This window comes from Monodelphis domestica, chromosome 5 (genome assembly GCF_027887165.1).
Source record: "Monodelphis domestica isolate mMonDom1 chromosome 5, mMonDom1.pri, whole genome shotgun sequence".
Classification (NCBI taxonomy): Eukaryota; Metazoa; Chordata; class Mammalia; order Didelphimorphia; family Didelphidae; genus Monodelphis; species Monodelphis domestica.
The window spans coordinates 107,540,005-107,557,828 of record NC_077231.1 but is presented as its reverse complement, the minus strand read 5'-3'; the positions used below and the strand labels follow the sequence as shown (position 1 = coordinate 107,557,828).

At 36.6% G+C, this 17,824-nt stretch overlaps 1 protein-coding gene across 2 annotated transcripts in view; it reads left to right on the top strand.

Moving 5' to 3' along the window:
- The window catches only part of FBH1 (F-box DNA helicase 1), an 81,825-nt gene that overhangs the window by 23,367 nt on the left and 40,634 nt on the right, over positions 1-17,824 (top strand). For both annotated transcript variants that reach the window (XM_056799028.1, XM_056799029.1), the window contains 3 exons: positions 1,235-1,425; positions 8,748-8,840; positions 9,009-9,103. In XM_056799028.1, the coding sequence (XP_056655006.1) occupies positions 1,235-1,425; positions 8,748-8,840; positions 9,009-9,103 (379 nt within the window). The remainder of the gene's footprint in view (positions 1-1,234; positions 1,426-8,747; positions 8,841-9,008; positions 9,104-17,824) is intronic.

Here is a 17,824-nt window from a genome sequence, read left to right as displayed (position 1 = left end):
GGTTAGACTAGATAAACTTTAGATTAACTAGAAAAAGTTTCCTTCTAGTTCTAAAACACTTACTAATTCTGGGATATGAGGATTCTATAAATTGTTACTTGCCTAGACCACATGGTGTTTGGCAGATGAAGTTCTGGTCCTGTGATTGTCTCATTTGGATTAGAAATTTATTCTCAAATATAATTGTGAAATGTATATGTAGCCCTAACACATAACTAGCCTTAGAGTGGAAAAAGCAGTCACATAATTAGCTTTTGCTATTATTAATTAAAGAAATTATTGATGATATTAATTAGTTCAAGAACTACATTCTTTAACAAGGAGTCAGTTTAGCAGCATTAACACAAAATATATGCTTTCTGATGAGTTGGCTGTTTTATATGCAGATATGATTCTGCCTTTAGTTTAAGAAGAACTTTAATAAAAAAATGAACTAATAGTTATAGGTATGTGCATGATATTCTGACTAAATAAACTTTTATCTCCTCCAGGGACTACCTTAGTTCTTGGCATACAATAGTATGTTAATAGCTTTGAATTTCTTGAATATTGCCTCCATACTGAAGAATTTACAGTTTAATATAGCAAAATTATTGATTTTAATTTTTATAAGGCACTATTATATTTTGTTTTCAGTTGTGTCCAAACCCCGTTTTGGGATTTTCTTGATAGAGATAAAAAAGTGATTTGTTATTTTCTTCTTCAGTTCATTTATAGATGAGAAAACTGAGGCAAATAAAGTTAAGTGAGTTGCCTCAGGGCCACATAGCTAGTAAGTGTCTGAGGCCAGATTTGAACTTGGGAAGAGGAGTCTTCCAGGCTGGCATTTTATTCATTGCCCTACCTAGCTGTCCCTGTTGTGTGGGCATGCAATAGCCACTCAATAATTGTTGATACCACTATATTAGATTGGACCTTTTATCTGATAGTCCCAAAGATCTCACACTGAAATAAAGTAACCAATGAAATAATATCCTGTAGAGACTTTAAAACATGAAAGCAGCAATCCATTGTATCAACAAAGTCAGGCTCTAAGAAGAAGAGGCAATGCCATTTCAGAGCTGACACTGGTGACTGGGTTGAGACAGGACCATTTTGTCTAACATTTAGAATATGTAGAATGAATTGATAGCTGACAGGTACTAGTACTTCTTTAAGGTATAGGCTGACTAACTCGGCTTCCTTTAAATACAGCACGTGTTCTCTTTTCCCTTCCTTGTTCTTTTTTCCACAGGGGATCAGTGTATGGGCCTTAATAGCAACAATCATACTTCTCTCCAGCAACATGAGTGACATTCAGAGGCTGTTAACCTGTTTCAAGAGGCCCAGCTCTCCAGTGACCATATTAGACATCACTGAGACCCTGTACTGTATGGCGGTATTGCTGCTTGCCATGAGAGAGAAGGGGATTAAAATTAGCAACAGGTGAAACCTGGGGAGAGGAAGGGGGAATTAATTTCTTAAACTGAGAAAACCAACTTTGAATGCTTGAAATTGTCAAACTTGTCTTTCGTTTAGTGGAAGCCTTCTTTAAACATGGAAATGGAGTTGGAACATCAGATTGCTAAGGACGTTTTCCTGATTTTCTTTTTTTCTGGGGTATAGTACACACAGAGCACTGGTTTGAAAACTGAAGCACAAATCCTAACTTTTGTTATGTGATTTAGCCAGATCTCCCAGGTTATACATTTACCACATGGAAAATAATTTTCAGTGTTGGAATTACATCTTTTTTCTTATTCTCACTCTCATTCTTTCCTTATCTATTTTCTCTTATCTTTTGCCTTTAGATATGTTTAGGTCTACCCAATCCTTAAAAAAATCTTCACTTGATTATGGGTGCTATCTCCTCAGGCTTTTCTCCTGTGATTATATCCTATGTTATTCCTTCACTGCCAGACTTCTAGGGGGAAAAATTATTTTATAATCACTGCCTCTTCTTCCTTACCATCTTTATTCATTTCTTAAAATTTATATTTTTTTATTACAAGCTAAACATAAACAAATATGGACATTTTTAGGACATAAAGAAGGCAAATAAGATTACTGGAAATTTCTGTTAGAGTTAGTCTTTTTTTTTTAAGTTCATTTATTTCTTTGTTCATTTATTTATTTATTTATTTTAGATTATTTTTCCATAGTTATATGAATCATGTTCTTTCCCCTCCCCTTTTCCCACCCCCCTCCTGTAGCCAATGAGCAATTCCACTGGGTTTTACTTGTGTCATTAATCAAGACCTATTTCCATATTATTAGTATTTGCACTACAGTGATTGTTTATAGAGTCTGCATCCCCAATCATATCCCCATCGAAACATGTGATCAAGCTAGAGTTAGTCTTTTTAAAAAAATGTGTGTTAAATTTACTACCATGGTAAAAAAAAATTTACCTTGTGTCTACTTAGCTGTTTGACTTTCTTTATACTTTTAAAAATGTTTTATTGATGTACTTTTTTTGGTTACTTCTTTTACTGTCCTTCTTTGAACCACCTCCTCTGTTTTACCAAATAAATGTAATCAAGCTAAACCATTTAGTACATTTCATGTCTGAAAATTTGTTACATTCTTAAACATTTTTTTAAAAATTGCCTTATCTTCCTCCCTACCTCTTTCCCCTTTTAACCCCTGCCCCCAAATTGAGAAAGTAAAAAATATTTAAAAACCTCTAACAAATACTCGTAACATAAATTTGTAGTCAAGCAAAAAAATCTCACATTGGACATGTGCAAAAAAAAATTATATCTCAGTTTGTTCCATCACCTCTGATGAGTCTGGAATCATGGTTGGTCATTGTCATGATCAAAGTTCTTAAGCCTTTCCAAGTTGATTATCTTTACAATATTGTTGGTATAGTATACAATACCCTCCTACTTCTGCTTATTTCATTCTGCATTAGTTTAAATAGGTGCTCTCAGGTTTTTTTTGAAACCCATTCATTATTTCTTATAACATGAGAGTATTTCATCATATTCAACATATCACAATTTGTTCAGCTATTCTCAAATTGATGTGCATTTTCTAATATTTCTAATTAGTTTCTAATACTTTATCACCACAAATAGAGCTACTATGAATATTTTTGTACATGTGAATTCTTTTCTTAGCTTTCTTTAGTGTATTTAATAATATCAGTGGATTAGAGGATAGAAATAGTTTAATATATTTTTGGGTATAGTTCCAAATTATTTTCCAGAATGACTAGATGAGTTCACAGTTCCATCAATAGTGCATTAATGTACCTGTTTCCAACAGCCCCTTTGGCATTTGTCATTTTCCATTTTTGCTAGCTTTGCTAATTTGAAGAGTATGGGGTAGAACAAATGTTGTTTTAATGTACATTTCTCTAATACTGATTTAGAACATTTTTTTATATGTGACTGTTGGTAGCTTAGATTTCTTCCTCTGAAAATTACCTAGTTGTATCCTTTGACCATTTATCAATTGAGGAATAGCTCTTATTTACATAAATTTATTCAGTTAGAAAAGAGATCTTTGAATGAATTCATAAGGCATTTATTAAGCACTTATTGTGTGCAGAGTGCCATGCTAAGTGCTAGAGATACCAGTAGAAAAGCAAGACAATTCCTGCTCTCAAGAAACTCATATTCTTATGTGGGAGATAACATATGAAAGATTTTTGCTGCAAATCTGATGGAAGAGTCCTATGATAAGGGAAATAATGAAAAAAAAATGTGAAGGATGGGAGCCTAGCAGTACCAGATCTTAAACTGTACTATAAAGTGGTGGTCATCAAAACCATATGGTACTGGTTAAGAGACTGAAGGGTGGATCAATGGAATAGATTAGTGGTAAATGACCTCAGCAAGACAGTGTTCAATAAACCCAAAGATCCAAGCTTTTGGGACAAGAATCCACTATTTGGCAGAAACTACTGGGAAGATTGGAAAACAGTATGGGAAAAATTAAGTTTAGATCAATGTCTTACACCCTATATAGCAAGATAAATTCAAAATGGGTAAATGACTTAAATCTAAAAAGTGAAATTATAAATAAGTTAGGTGAACATAGAATAGCATACTTGTCAGAACTGTGGGAAAGGAAAGAATTTAAGACCATGCAAGATAGAGAACATTACAAAATATAAAATGAATGACTTTGATTATATCAAATTAAAAAGGTTTTGTGCAAACAAAACCAATGTAACTAAAATGAGAAGGAAAGCAACAAACTGGGAAAACATTTTTATAACAAAACTCTTGACAAAGGTTTAATGTCCCAAATATATAAGGATTTAAGTCAAATTTACAAAAAATCAAGCTATTCCCCAATTGACAAATAGTCAAGGAACATGAATAGGCAGTTTTCACATGAGGAAAAGTTCCATGATCATTAGGGCACAGTGCCAAGCAGATATTAAAATGCTTATTCTTTAATGTCATTTCCACTTTATCTGAGAAATTCATTACAAAGAGTTTTTAAAAAGTCATTTATCAGCTTCTTTTCTGATTTTAGCTATATTGACTTTGTATAAAACCTTTTTAATTTTATGTAATTAAAATTTTTCCATTTTACCTCTGAAACTCTTCCTATCTGGTCATGAATTCTTCTCCCATCTGTAAATCTTTTTTCCTCTGATTTGTTTATATCACATCACCCTTTTTGTCTAAGTCATGTAAACCATTTGGAACTTATCTTGATATAGGCTGTGATATGCTGAAATAGCCCTAGTTTCTGCCAGAGTGCTTCCTAGTTTTAACAGTTTTTGTTAAAGAATGAGTTATTTCCTAGGTCTGTGACCTTGGGCAAGTCACTTGAGCCTTATTGCCCAGCTTTATCACTCTTCTGCCTTAGAATCAATACATAATATTGATCCTAAGATGGAAGGTAAGGGTTTAATTAAAAAAAAAAAAGAATGAGTTCTTCAATTTCTTCCCATCTCTTTCCTACTACCTACAAACATGCTGATGTCTTCCTATATTCTTAAAAAGAAAACACCTCTCATTTGATCAATCCATCTCTGCTAATTATTGCCCTCTATCTCCTTTAATTTGGGGGCTAAATTCCTTGAGAAGTCTGTCTACAGTGGATGCCTTTACTTCCTTTCCTCTTACTCTCTTAATCTGTGTGGCTTCTGACCTCATAATTCAACTGAAACTGTTCTTTTTAAATGACCAATTATCTCTTAATTGCTTTTTCTTCATTCTCATTCTTCTTGACCTCTACAGCCTTGGACACTGTCAATCACCTTTTTCTTGGTGCTATCTTCTTAATATTTCTGTTTTTCTGTGGTGGTTTATGACTATTTTAAAAAAATTAGATTTCTGTAGGTCTGAAAGAAGTAAATTGAAGTCACCTAGGCCCTAGAGATGTGCTGTGAAGCAGCAGCAGGTGAAGACCCCTACCCTAGTTTCCCAGTGGATGAGAACAGTTTATACCAACAGCCATGAAAGTGGCTGAAGCAGGCACTATGGAGCACTTAGAGCTGGGTCAGACATGCATGAAGGTCATTCTAGTGAATCCTGGACTGTAGATGGTCATCCTGACTTCTGTTTTGTTGTTGGATTTCAATGACTCTGAAAGAGAATGTGAAGCTGACAACTTTGACTTTGTACCTCTCTGCCTCCCTTCAATTCAGTTTGTGATCTCATCCTGTGATGTCATTGGTCCTCTTGAAAAATGAAGGATGAACAACAGCAGACAGAACAGGGAGATACTAGATAGGGACACTGTGACAAAAGTGCTCTCCAGAGCTTACTGAGGAAGGCATACATTGCTGTCATGGAGGGACAGCCCGTACAGTGACACAGAGGTGGAAAGTGCAATGCCATATGGGGAGGAGGCAGTTTAGAGGGTACAGACTGCATGAAAAGTTGAGAACTGTATAAGAAGACTAGAAAGATTGGGTCCAGGTTGGAAAGAACTTTTAAATGACAAAGACATTCACATTTATTGCTAGAGGTAATAGGACCAAGAATTTATTGATTGGGGCAGTGATATAGTCAGACCTGTTCTTTAGATGGGCCACTTTGCAGTTAGTGGAGTGTGAATTGGCAGCAAAAAAACTTGAGTCAGGGAGATCAGTTTAGGAAGTTGTTGCCGTAATCTTGGTGAGAAATGATAAAGGCTAGAATGGTGGAGGTGGCTTGGGAGTGGAGAGAAGGAAGATTTGAGTGATTTTGAGGGAGAGTTGGAGTGAAGTTGTTAAGGGGGATCTTGAGTGATGTGGAGTTGGAACAAGACTTGGGAGCTAATGGAATATATTATGTGAGGCAGCATAAGGAGTCAGGGGCAGCATTGGAGTTTGGGTAACTAGAGGGATGATGGTATTTTCAACAAAAATAGGACTGTAAAGAGGGGTGAATTTTTTGGGAAATGATAAATTCTCTTTTGGACAGTCTGATACCTCTGAGGCATCTGATTTGAAAAATCAGGTAGGCAAAAGTCAAATATTTATGACAGAATAATTCAATTAAATCATTAGAAGTACATAGAAGTCTTACATAGAACTATCTATGTAAGACCCAATGCATATGCCATTTCATCTGCCTAATGCAAGGTGCCATTGGTTAAAAGGATGCCCTTAAAGGTTTTATAAGGGAGTTGTGGGGGGAGGTGGATGGGAGACTCAAAAATACAATTTGTACACAATTAAGTGTGATCTACAGTGTAGTCTGTTGGGGCCAAGTTGGTTTACAGGAAAATTTGATGAGGGAGAGAATACTTTGAGGGGAAGAGGCAAGGATTTATGGTGGAGGAGGCACCTTACTGAATCTAGATGAAAGAGAATGATTTTTGGCTGGCAGAAAAGAAGAGGAAATTATACTACCATATAAAGGATTAGGGGATGATAACCTCTGAATGCATAGACCTGGAAGATGGGATGAGATTGAGGGATAATTTATAATTCATTTTGGACTGGACTTGTATATGTAAAGAGGAGTAAGATGGAAAGGCAGTTGGGAGCAGGATTGTAGTAGTTCTTAAATCTTAAATTAAGGAGTTTATAGAATAAGGTGGTTTGTAATATACGAGTGTTTTAGTGAATCCGAAACTTCCTACTTTGTTTATGAAATACTACTTCTGCTAAAACTACTGGCTAGAAGATATGTTTTAAAAGGCATTTTCTGGGCAGTTAGGTAGTTTCAGTGAATAGAGAGCCAGGCCATGAGATGGTAGGCCTAGGTATCAGTGGTGGCCTCAGCTATTTTCTAGCTGTATGACTCTGAGCAAGTAACTTAACACTGATTGCCTAGCCTTTACTGCTCTTCTGCCTTAAAAATTACATTTAGTATCATGTCTAAGACAGAAGGTAAAGTTAAAAAAAAAACGACATTTACCTCGCTTAGACACTTGAGATTATCCACTTTAGTTCCAAGGGTTCCTACTTGTAGTTAATGACTCTGTAGCACCTTTTTTTTTCTCTTTTAAATTATAAGGTGGCAGCATTTTGTTAAACTCAGAATACTCTAACGATTATTTTTCATTTCTAAATATCTGTTGCATTAGAAGTAGGGTCAGGAATTTTTGTGTGCATTTTAAAAGACAGGCGGAAATAGAAGAAAATTGGATGATGAGAATCTTCTAGGATGAGACAAATTTTGCATCTAATTTCCTCATCTCCTAACAGATCCTTGTAACCTTTTTCCTGTTTGGACTATAGTAATACTATAATCTCTTAAATATTATGCCTGCCTTTAGACATTCCTCTCAACACCGTCTTGGACCATGTTTGTCAAAATGCTTTTTCTAATGTAAAGGTCTGACCATCACTTCCCTGCTCAAAAACCTTTATTGATTCCCTATTGCCTATAGGAGAAAACCCAAACCTCTGACTTCCTTCCTTTCAATTCTCTGCTCAAGTAAACTCTCTACAAAGTCTTCTGATCTCCTCAAGCTATAAAATACATCACCCAAATTTTCTTAGACCATTTGCCTGGATATTTCCTTTTACCTTATGCTTTATATATGGATTAGTTTATGTGTCAGATTCACAGTGTCCTTCCCTTTGTTTTCTATTAGATTTTAAGCCCCTTTAAAATGAAGGCATTTTTTTCACCCAGTATAGAGCCTGTTAATTTAGTTCAACTAAACAAACTTTTATTAAAAATTTGATACAAAACAGTCCCAGATCTCAAAATTACATTTTATTACACATATTAGTTTAATAAATATTTGATAAATTGTTGAATTTGTTGCATTTTTAGGTATAGAGCCTAAATTTCATATCTAACTGTTTTATCACTTGCTTATCTTATAGCATCACAGTGTTTGCTCTTATTGCAATTCCTAGAGAGTTGTATTAAAAATTTTTCTCTTTTATGGTCTTAGATGATAAGAAATACATGTACTAAGGATTATGTTTTTGACCACATTATTTTTAAATTTTGTTTAAACTTAGTATATTGGGGAAGCTTGGTGGCTAAATGGCCTGAGAAGAGAAGTTTTGGGTTCAAATTTGACTTCAGATATTTCCTACCTTTGTGACCTTGGGCAAGTCAAACATTTTCTCTTCATCATTTTAATCCCCATTGCCTAGTCCTTACCTAGTATTGATTCCATGACAGAAGGTAAAGGTTTAAAAAAAGTATCAAAGATATTTGTGTCTTTTGGGGATCTTGGTGATCCTATCTAGTCCAACTCTTTTGTTTCATGAGAAAACTAAGCTCAAAGAGGGACAATGGAATCATACACAGTAATTTAGTGACAGCTAGGACTAGAACCCAGTTCTCCTGACTCCCAGACTGTAACAAATTCGTTTCCCGTATCTTCTTCTTTTATTAAATCAGGATTCATTACAACATTTCCTGTTGCCTATATCTTCAGGAGAACTCAAGATTTCAGAACATGGGTGTCAAAGAGGAAACCTCCGTTTTTCAAGGGTAAATATTTTTTCCATTTTTCATACTAAAAGTTTGCAAAAAAGGATTTTACTATTAGTACATATTCATAAGCCCCTCCCCATCCCCCCCTTTTTTATGTGGAGAAAAGATAGTCTATGCATGTTCCTCTTTTCAATCTCTTCCTTTTAAATTTTTTCTTAATTTCAGGAAAAAAGTAACCATTCAGCTAACACACGAACAACAAAAGATCCTGAACCATGAGATCAAACCTCTCCAGGTGGTGAAAATTATGGCTTTTGCAGGTCAGAGAATTTGTTTTCCACTCTTCCCTCTTTTTTTTCCTCAGCCTTTCGAAGTCGAGGTATGGAGTCATGCATGTATTCTGTGCTTCTCTCTTTTGTATGGAAGGCAGAGGTCTGTATGAAGGAATTTGTGATCCTCATTATAGCCACCATCATTTGTGGGGGTCAGTGTTTAAGAGAGAGCTGCTATAGTAGCTTGCTGCCTTAGAGGATAGACTGGGCCTAGAGACAAAGTCCTGGGCTCAAATCTGGCCTCAGGCATTGGGCAAGTCACCTAGCCCCAGTTACCTAGCCCTTTCTGCTCTTCTATCTTGGAACCAATGATTCTAAGATGGAAGGTAAAGATTTAAAAAGAAAGACTGATTTCACCTTTGGTTTCTGGTTCTAATGACTTGTAAGTTAGTTAGGAAGACTAACTCATTCTCCTAACCACTGACATGGGTCTGAATAACATGGTGAGGTTCACAGAAATGAAATTAATAGGAGTGGATGAACATATTATTTATTTTCCTAAACTTATATTTTCAGTTCTTTGCCTGTCTCTACCTGAATGCATTCCTTTCTAACCTCTACTTATTAGAATTCCTTACTTCCTTAATGGGGTTGCCCAATCAGAGTTTCTATTCAAAGCCTATCCTGTGTTTTATAGTTGTTAAATTTTCTCCTTTGATTTATTGTATTGTTGATTGTCTAGACTTAAGAAAGGGATGGTGAGTTATTTATCCAACAATTTGTTCGGTTTCATATCTTCTCTTTTGTTTATCTGTTAGTTTTATCCAAAATTGAGCAATATTGAAATCTGTTGTCACTAGTGATTTAGTCTGTGCCTTCTTGTGGTTCAGATAATGGTTCCTTTATGAATTTGAATAAGAATAGATTGGAAACATATAAATTTATTACTGATATTGGTTTATCTGTGATTCCTTTCAGCATAATAATTTCCTTGTTTATTCCTTTTTATTTTTGAATGTTTAATCTTGATTATAACACTTCCTTTTTTGAATTCACTTGAATAGTCAACTTTTCCCCCTATTCTCTCAGTTTTATTTGTATGCATTTGTTTTTTTAAATGTGTTTCTTACAAGCAACAGATTTTATTTTATTATCCAGTTTGTCATTTTAAAATTTTTTATTGGATTATTTAACCCATTCCCATCAAAAGTTGAGTGAGGTTTGTTTTCCTCCATTTTTCTCTAATAGTTTTCCCTTCTGTTGTAAACACAGTATTATGTTACTTCAATTATGCTATTCTGCTTTAGGTTCCCCCCCTTTTTCCTGATCTCTATCTTGTTTGTTACTCCCTTTTGGGGAGAGGGGAGAGGTTTGCTTTTCAGTCCTTTTTCTCTTCTGCTTTTATTTGTTTTTATAATTCTTCCTCCCTTTTTTCCTCTGTCAAGTAGATTCCCCTTTCCTCACTTCCCCTTCAACTAGTCCAATTCATTTTTTAAAAGTTCATTTTTTTCTTTTTCTATGAAATAATTTCTCTCACTCTTTTTCATATTCTCCCATTCTATTTACTCTACACCCTTAACCTCTGATTAGTGATCTTTCTAATTATCTCTTTCCCACTTCTCTGTATTCAGGTAATCAAAATTTAACTTAACTCCAGGCTCTCACCTCCAAAGCAGTTTTCTGTTGCCATGTAGAGCTGTCCTCTGAATTTCTTTTTTCCTTTGTACCTCTCCCTTGGGTAGAACCAGTTATTTCAGGTACCAGAGAGGACACTGCCCCATGGTAGGGTCCCTCTCCCACTGCATCCAGCTCCATCCACTGCATGATTATGCAGCCTAGCACTGATCTCTCCCCTTCCCAGTCCTCTCTCTACCTCCCCCCCCCCCCCATTTGCCTCAAAAATCTTCTCTCTGGCTTTGTGCTCTCCCAAGTTTTCCCCTAGGAATTGAAGGATCCCACTGCTGAAGTGGGATAAGAGGACTTTTCATGTGCTACATCCCCCTTGACCGTACTCAAGCACAGGGCCCCATTTCCCTTAATTGACCATCTCTCTACAGCCCTAACAGCATTCATTAGTGGAAGCCTGTCTCACCAGGACACGGCCTCCTTCCTTTCTTCTCCAGTTTTTATTTATTCTCCCCTTCTCCTTACCCACTCTCCTGCCAACTCTTCTCTTATCAAGGCTAGAGGGGCCACTTTTCCTGCAGTTTGAAACCAGCATGTTAAACATTCTTCTTTGCCCTTTTACTCTTACTGCTCCTTCACTCATACCTCCTCCAGATTTGTCCCTTCTCCTCTCTCCTCCACATTTAGAAAGAAGTTTCTTATTGGTCTCTACTGTTACTCTGTAGTTGCTGCTGTACTTGGCTCTTACATTTTTTTAACCCCCTCCTCCCAAACACATGTTTCAAGAAGCAGATCATCTCTTCAGGCTCTGGTTTTATTTCTGAGGCAGTCAATCAGTAAACATTTATTAAGCAGCTACTATGTGCTAGACACTACTAAGCCCTGGGGATACAAACAAGAAAAAGAAAGGCAGATCTTGCCCATAAGGAAGGAGAGACAACATGCAAACAAAGCAAACTTCATATAAAATAAATAAATCATTTAGAGGGGGACCATACTGGAATTAAGATGGATTGGTAAAGGCTTCCCATTGAAAGTGGGATTTTAGTTCAGACCTAAAAGAAGCCTGGGAGGTCAGTCATCGGAGTAGAGAAGGGAGAGCATACCAGGCATGGAAGACAACCAAAGAAAATGCCCAGAGATGGAGTGTCTTGTTCATAGAACAGCCAGTAGGCTGGTGTCACTGTATATAATATGTGTTAGGGAGTAAGACTGGAAAGGTAGGAGGGGGCTAGGTTTGAAATAAAGAGCTTTGAACAACAAACAGAGCATTTTGTATGTTTTCTTAGAGACAATAAGAAGGCACTGGAGTTAATTGAGTTTGATTAGGCTTGAACTTTAGTAAAATCACTATAGTGACTGAATGGAGGATGGGCTGGAATGGGGAGAGATTTGAGCAAACACATCCAGTAGGAGATTATTACTGAAATGGAAATGGGAGTGAGGAATGGTGAGTAAACTCCAAGGTGACTCCTGGGTTGCAAACTTGGAAGATCACTTGCCATCCACAATAATAGGGAAGGTAGGAAGGGAAAGAAGGGTTTGGGGGAAGCGAATGAGATCTATTTTAGAGGTATTAATTTAAAATGCCTACTAGTCATCCAGTTTAAAGGTAGTTATGTGAGATTGGAAGTCAGCAGAGATTCCAGCCAGATAGACAGATTTGATCATCATCAGCACAGAGATCCATGGACCCTAACTAGCTCACAAAGTGAAGAGAGATGAGAAGAGGACCTAGGATGGAACTCTGAGGGATACTTCTGGTTAGAGAGTTTGTTCTGGAGGAAGACTCAGCAGAAGAGATAGGAGTGGTCAGAAAGCTAGGAGGAAAACTAGGAAGAGTGTTATCCCAAAATTTAGAGAGGAGAGAATGTTGAGAGAGAGAAATTAAGAATGTCAAAGAGAATGAGATTTGAGAAAAGGTTATTGGATTTGGCAACTAAGAGATCAGTAACTTTGGAGAGAACAGTATCAATGGAATGATAAGATTGGAAGCCAGATTAAGGGGTTAATTAGAAGAAAGGGTTAATATCGAGAGGAGAGAAAGGGGAGCTGGCCTTTTCAAGAAGTTTGGTTGTAAAGAAAGGAAGAAAAATAGGACACTAATTAGCAGGGATGGAAGGTTCAAGTGAGAGTTTTTTTCCTGGGTAAGAGAAATATGGACATGTTTATAGGCAGTAAGAAATGAGTCAGTAGAGAGGGAAAGATGGAAAATAAGTGGAAGAATGGGGATGACAGGAAGAATTCTGTTGGAGGAGATAGGATGGAATGGAATCACTTGAATATAGAGGGATTAGAAGTAAGGTTTATCATGTGAAATGGGTAAAAGAGAGAGAAGAAAGTGATAGGAGATGAGGAAGAGAGAAGAGAGAGTTTATGGCAAATGGCCTTAATTTTAATTGTAAAATAAGAGGCAAGGTTCTTAGCTGAGAGAGTAGGGGGAAGGAGAACTGTGGGAAGTTTGAAGGGATGAAAAGGTTTGGAAGAGCCTCTGGGAAGGATGGGGTAGTCAGTTGATTAGGAAGAGTAGGTACTTGAAAGGCAGAGCTAAGATGGTGGCATAATAGCAGGAGCCTTCTGAATTTCCTTCCAACTGATCATTAAAAGCATCTCAAAAGGACAGAAATAAAAATTGGGCAAATAAAGAGGCTCTCCCACTGGACACAGCTTTAAAGACAGGTGGTGTTTGGGGATTCCCATGCTATAAGGGGGCAAAACTACACTTATCACAGCACAAACTAATGACCCCTCCCTACTGCTCTAAGAGTCAGAACAAGGACTGGGGCAATCTTTAAATTCTCAGGGGCTGGCTGAGGATACCACAGACTTATCCCTGAGGGTGGGGCAAGGCCTTGGCAGTGAGACTTGAGACCCAAGGCTGAGGAGTGTGGAGCCTGGGCAACAGAGCACAGAGCTTGGGCAGAAGTGTGGCTGGCTGCAGTTGAGGCAGCAGGGGCTAGAAAGACAACCTCAGGGCAAAATGCTTTAAAGCTCACTACACAAAGAACATCACAGATTTACCTGCCCTCATTCAGACTTTTGACAAGGCAAAGCCTTGCAAGACAGAAGTTAAGAAAGCAATCAACATGCAGGAACCCCAATCCACTAGTGGCAAAAAAAAATAAGCAGCAGCAAAAAAAGCTCTCGACTGGATAATTTCTATGGAGAAAAAGAGCAAAATACAGAAGCAATAGCAGAGAATGAAAAGCAAGCAAATATATCCAAACTTTCCCCCAAAAAGGGAAATTGGTTTTAAGCTCTTGAACTCAAAAAGGTATTCAAGAAGTAAGAAAGATAGAAGAAAAATGGGAAAAGTGGAAAAAAGGAATGAAAGTAATTAAAAAAGAAAATAACATCTTAAAAGACAAAATTGCCCACATGGGAAAAGAGACCCAGAAATCAAATGAATTAATAAACATATTAGAGACCAGAATTGATCTGCTAGAAGTCATGAAAAGCAGGCTAGACCAAACTGAAAAGGAAAATAGATCCTAGCTGAAACTTAGTCCTTAAAGACTAGAATTGGGCAAGTAGAAGCTAATGATCTCACTACATAGCAAGAATTAATAAAGCAGAAATAAAAGAATGAAAAAATAGAAGGAAACATGAAATATCTTTTTTTCAGACAACTGACCTGGAAAACAGATCCAGGAGAGACAATTTGAGAATTATTGGTCTACTGAAAAACCTGGAACAAAATAAAAACCTTGGCATCATATTATAAGAAATTATCCAAGAAAACTGCCCTAGTATTCTTGAACAAGAGGGTAAAATAGACATTGAAAGACTCCATATATCAGCCCCTACATTAAATTCTCAAAAGACAAACCCCAGGAATGTAATAGCCAAATTCAAGAGCTTCTAGGTCAAGGAGAAAATATTGTTAGCAGTCAGAAAGAAACAATTGAGGGATCAAGGATCCCCAGGCAGAATTACACAGGATCTGGCAGCCTGCACCCTAAAGGACTGCAAGGCTTGGAATATAATATTCAGGAAGGCAAAAGAATTGGGTCTGCAATCAAGAATCACCTACCCATCAAAACTGATTATATACTTTCAGGGAAAGTATGGGCATTTAAGAAAATAGGTTTATAAGCATTCCTAAAGAAAAGACCAGAACTAAAAGGAAAATTTGATGTCCAAATACAAAATTCAAGACAACCATAAAAAGGTAAACAAGAAAGGGGGGCGGGATTTTAAGGGATTCAGTAAGGTCAAACTGATTATATTCCTATATGGAAAACTGATATCTAACTCTTAAAAATTGTTTTCATTATCATAGTAAAAAATGTTCATAGAGGTTGTGGTATTAAACTATTTAAGATGGTATGTTAAAAAAATTGGAGGATGGTACTAAGAGAACCTTGAAGAAAGAAGTAAAATAGGATAAATTATATCACATAAAGAGGCACATGGCAGGGCAGAGAATACTATAAGAAGGGGAAGAAGAGAGTGGTGACAGGAATGATGATCTGGAGGATTTCCATATCATTTGGGAGAACCTCAATGAACTGATGCTGAGTGAAATAAGCAAAACCAGGAGAACATTGTACACAGAAAGTTAAACATTGTGGAAAAATCCAATGTAATGGATTTTGCTATTAGTAGCAGTGCAATAAGCCAGGACACTCCTGAATGACTTATGTAAAAGAATGTCATCCACATTGGGAGAAAGAACTATGGGAGTAGAAATGCAAAAGCAAAACATATGACATCACTCATCACATGTATATATGGGTATGTGATTTGGAGTTTTAGGCCTTAAAAAAAAATCACTTTATAGCAAAAATGAATAACATGGAAATAGGTATCAAGTGACAATATTTGTACAACCCATTGGAATTGCTTGTTGGCTGGGGGGGGGGGGAGGCAAGAAAATGAATCATGTAGATATGGAAAAATATTTAAAAATAAATAAATACAAATTAAAAATAAAAAAGGATGGGTAGGATTGCCTAATTGCAGTGAGGGCCCAGTGTATTTGTGTAATATGTATGTAGTAGACTAAACAGTTGCATCATGTTCTCCAGCTTCATTCAGCAGCACATGTTCATAGGTGCAAAGGTGAGGAGAAGTGGTCCAAGCCTGAGGCTTGGCTGTAAGTAATCAGCAGTATGATAAGAAAGGAGTTAGGGATTTAAGAGAGAAGTTTAGAGTTGAATTGATTCACCAAGGAGTCTAAAAATGTTTCAAGGAACTCTTTATTATTAAATAGCTATCTTTCTCTTTTCATTTATGATTAAGCTTACATTTGCAGGATTGGTCAGCATAGTCTTGTATTACTTGACTTTCCTTTGTATTTGAAGATCTTTTTCCTGATTGTATATAGAACTTGTTTTTTTCTGAATTGAATTGTTAAATTTAAACACTTACATGTCTTAGAGTTTGCAACCTAGGGTTTTTTTTTTTTTCTGGGCAGAATCTATGGATTTTTTCAATTAAAATTTCCTTTTTTTGTGTTTAGAAGTTTTGGTCAGTTCTCTTCTATTATTTCCTGCATTATGGTGTTAAAATTTTTTGTCCTATTGTGTCCTTCTGGAAGACCTTTGAGCCTTAAGTTGTCTCTGTGCAGCCTGTCTTCAAGATCAGAGTGTTTTGCTTGCATAGTGAGTATATTTTCTTTTAATGCTATTGTTTTTTGCTTCTTTTCTTCAAGATTGTCCTTCACTTACACATATTTGCATTCCTAGTATGTTGTTCTTTTATTTGTTTCATTGGTGAGATTTGTTTTTGCTAATTCCAGTTTTTCTGTTCTGCTCTTATTTTTGCTGTGCAGGCCATAATTCTCATTTCTCTTTTGAACTGCTCAAAAACCCTGTGATGTGGTTCCATATTCTCTTCAGATTCTACAAGGTCCTCTGCCTTACCAAGTATAGGATCATTTTTCTTTGTCAGTATTCATAGATGCCTGAACTTGCTTACTAAACTCTAGAGGCTTTATTTTCTTCTATTTTTAATGTTTCCTCTGGTGATTTAAGTTCTTTGAATTTTCTTCTTCCTAAGATTGTTGATCATTTCAATTTTTTTCTTGCCTCTGATTTTTCCCTATTGCATACTTTCTAACTTTATTCCCTCTAATGGTGGTTTCCTTGGCAGCTGGTTCTCAAAGTTTCTTGGCCTTCTCCCATACTGGTCAATTTATTGTTCATCAGCCAAGGTCTCTGCTCCAAATGACTTTTAGGTGGTCAGAACTGACCCCCAGCTGAAATTTGAGCTCTTTCCTTCAGACTTAGTGGAGTGTTTATGTATAAATATGAAGTATCTTGCTTGATCTGGTGTCCTGCTGCAGTCCTTTTTTTAATTAAGAAAATTTTTTTACTTTCCTAATTATATGTGAATTGGGGTCAACCAGGTGGTTCAGTGGATTGAGAGCCAGGCCTAGAGATGGGAGGTCCTGGGTTCAAATGTGGATTCAGACATTTCCTAGCTGGGTGACTCTGCACAAGTCATTTTACCCCCATTGTGTAGCTCTTACTGCTCTTCTGCCTTGGAACCAATACACAGAATTGATTCCAAGACAGAAGGTAAGGGTTTAAAAAATTGCATGTAATAACAATTTTTAACATGTTTTCTGAAATGATAAGATCCAAATTATCTCCCTTTGTCCCTTCCCTCCCCTCTCCTGGAGATGATAAGCAATTTGATCTGGTTTATCCATGTATAGTCATGCAGAACTATTTCCATATTGGTCATTATTGTGAATGAATACTCCTGTAAAACCAAAACTCCCAAAGTATGTATAGTATGTATTTCTACTCCCAACAGTTCTTTCTCTGGAGGTGGAGAACTTTCTTTGTATAAGTCCTTACGAATTGTCCTGGATCATTGTATTCCTGAGATTAGCTAAGTCTTTCACAGTTGATTGTTGTACAATATTGCTGCTTCCATGTGCGATATTCTACTAGTTTGTCACATTTCTTCTCAATTCTCTAGCCTAGCACCAGCAGTCCAGGGGGCTGCTATGCTAGGGTATGGGGTTATCTGCACTCCTCTTCTTGCCTCCCCCCACAGTTCCATTCAGTACTTTGCAATGTTGATGCTAACATGTGCCATAGCACTGGCTGCCTCCAGTGAGGTCTGAGAAGTCATGGGGATCAGAGAAAACATCTAGTCCTCTATCTTGCTTACTGGAGAAGTTGTTGT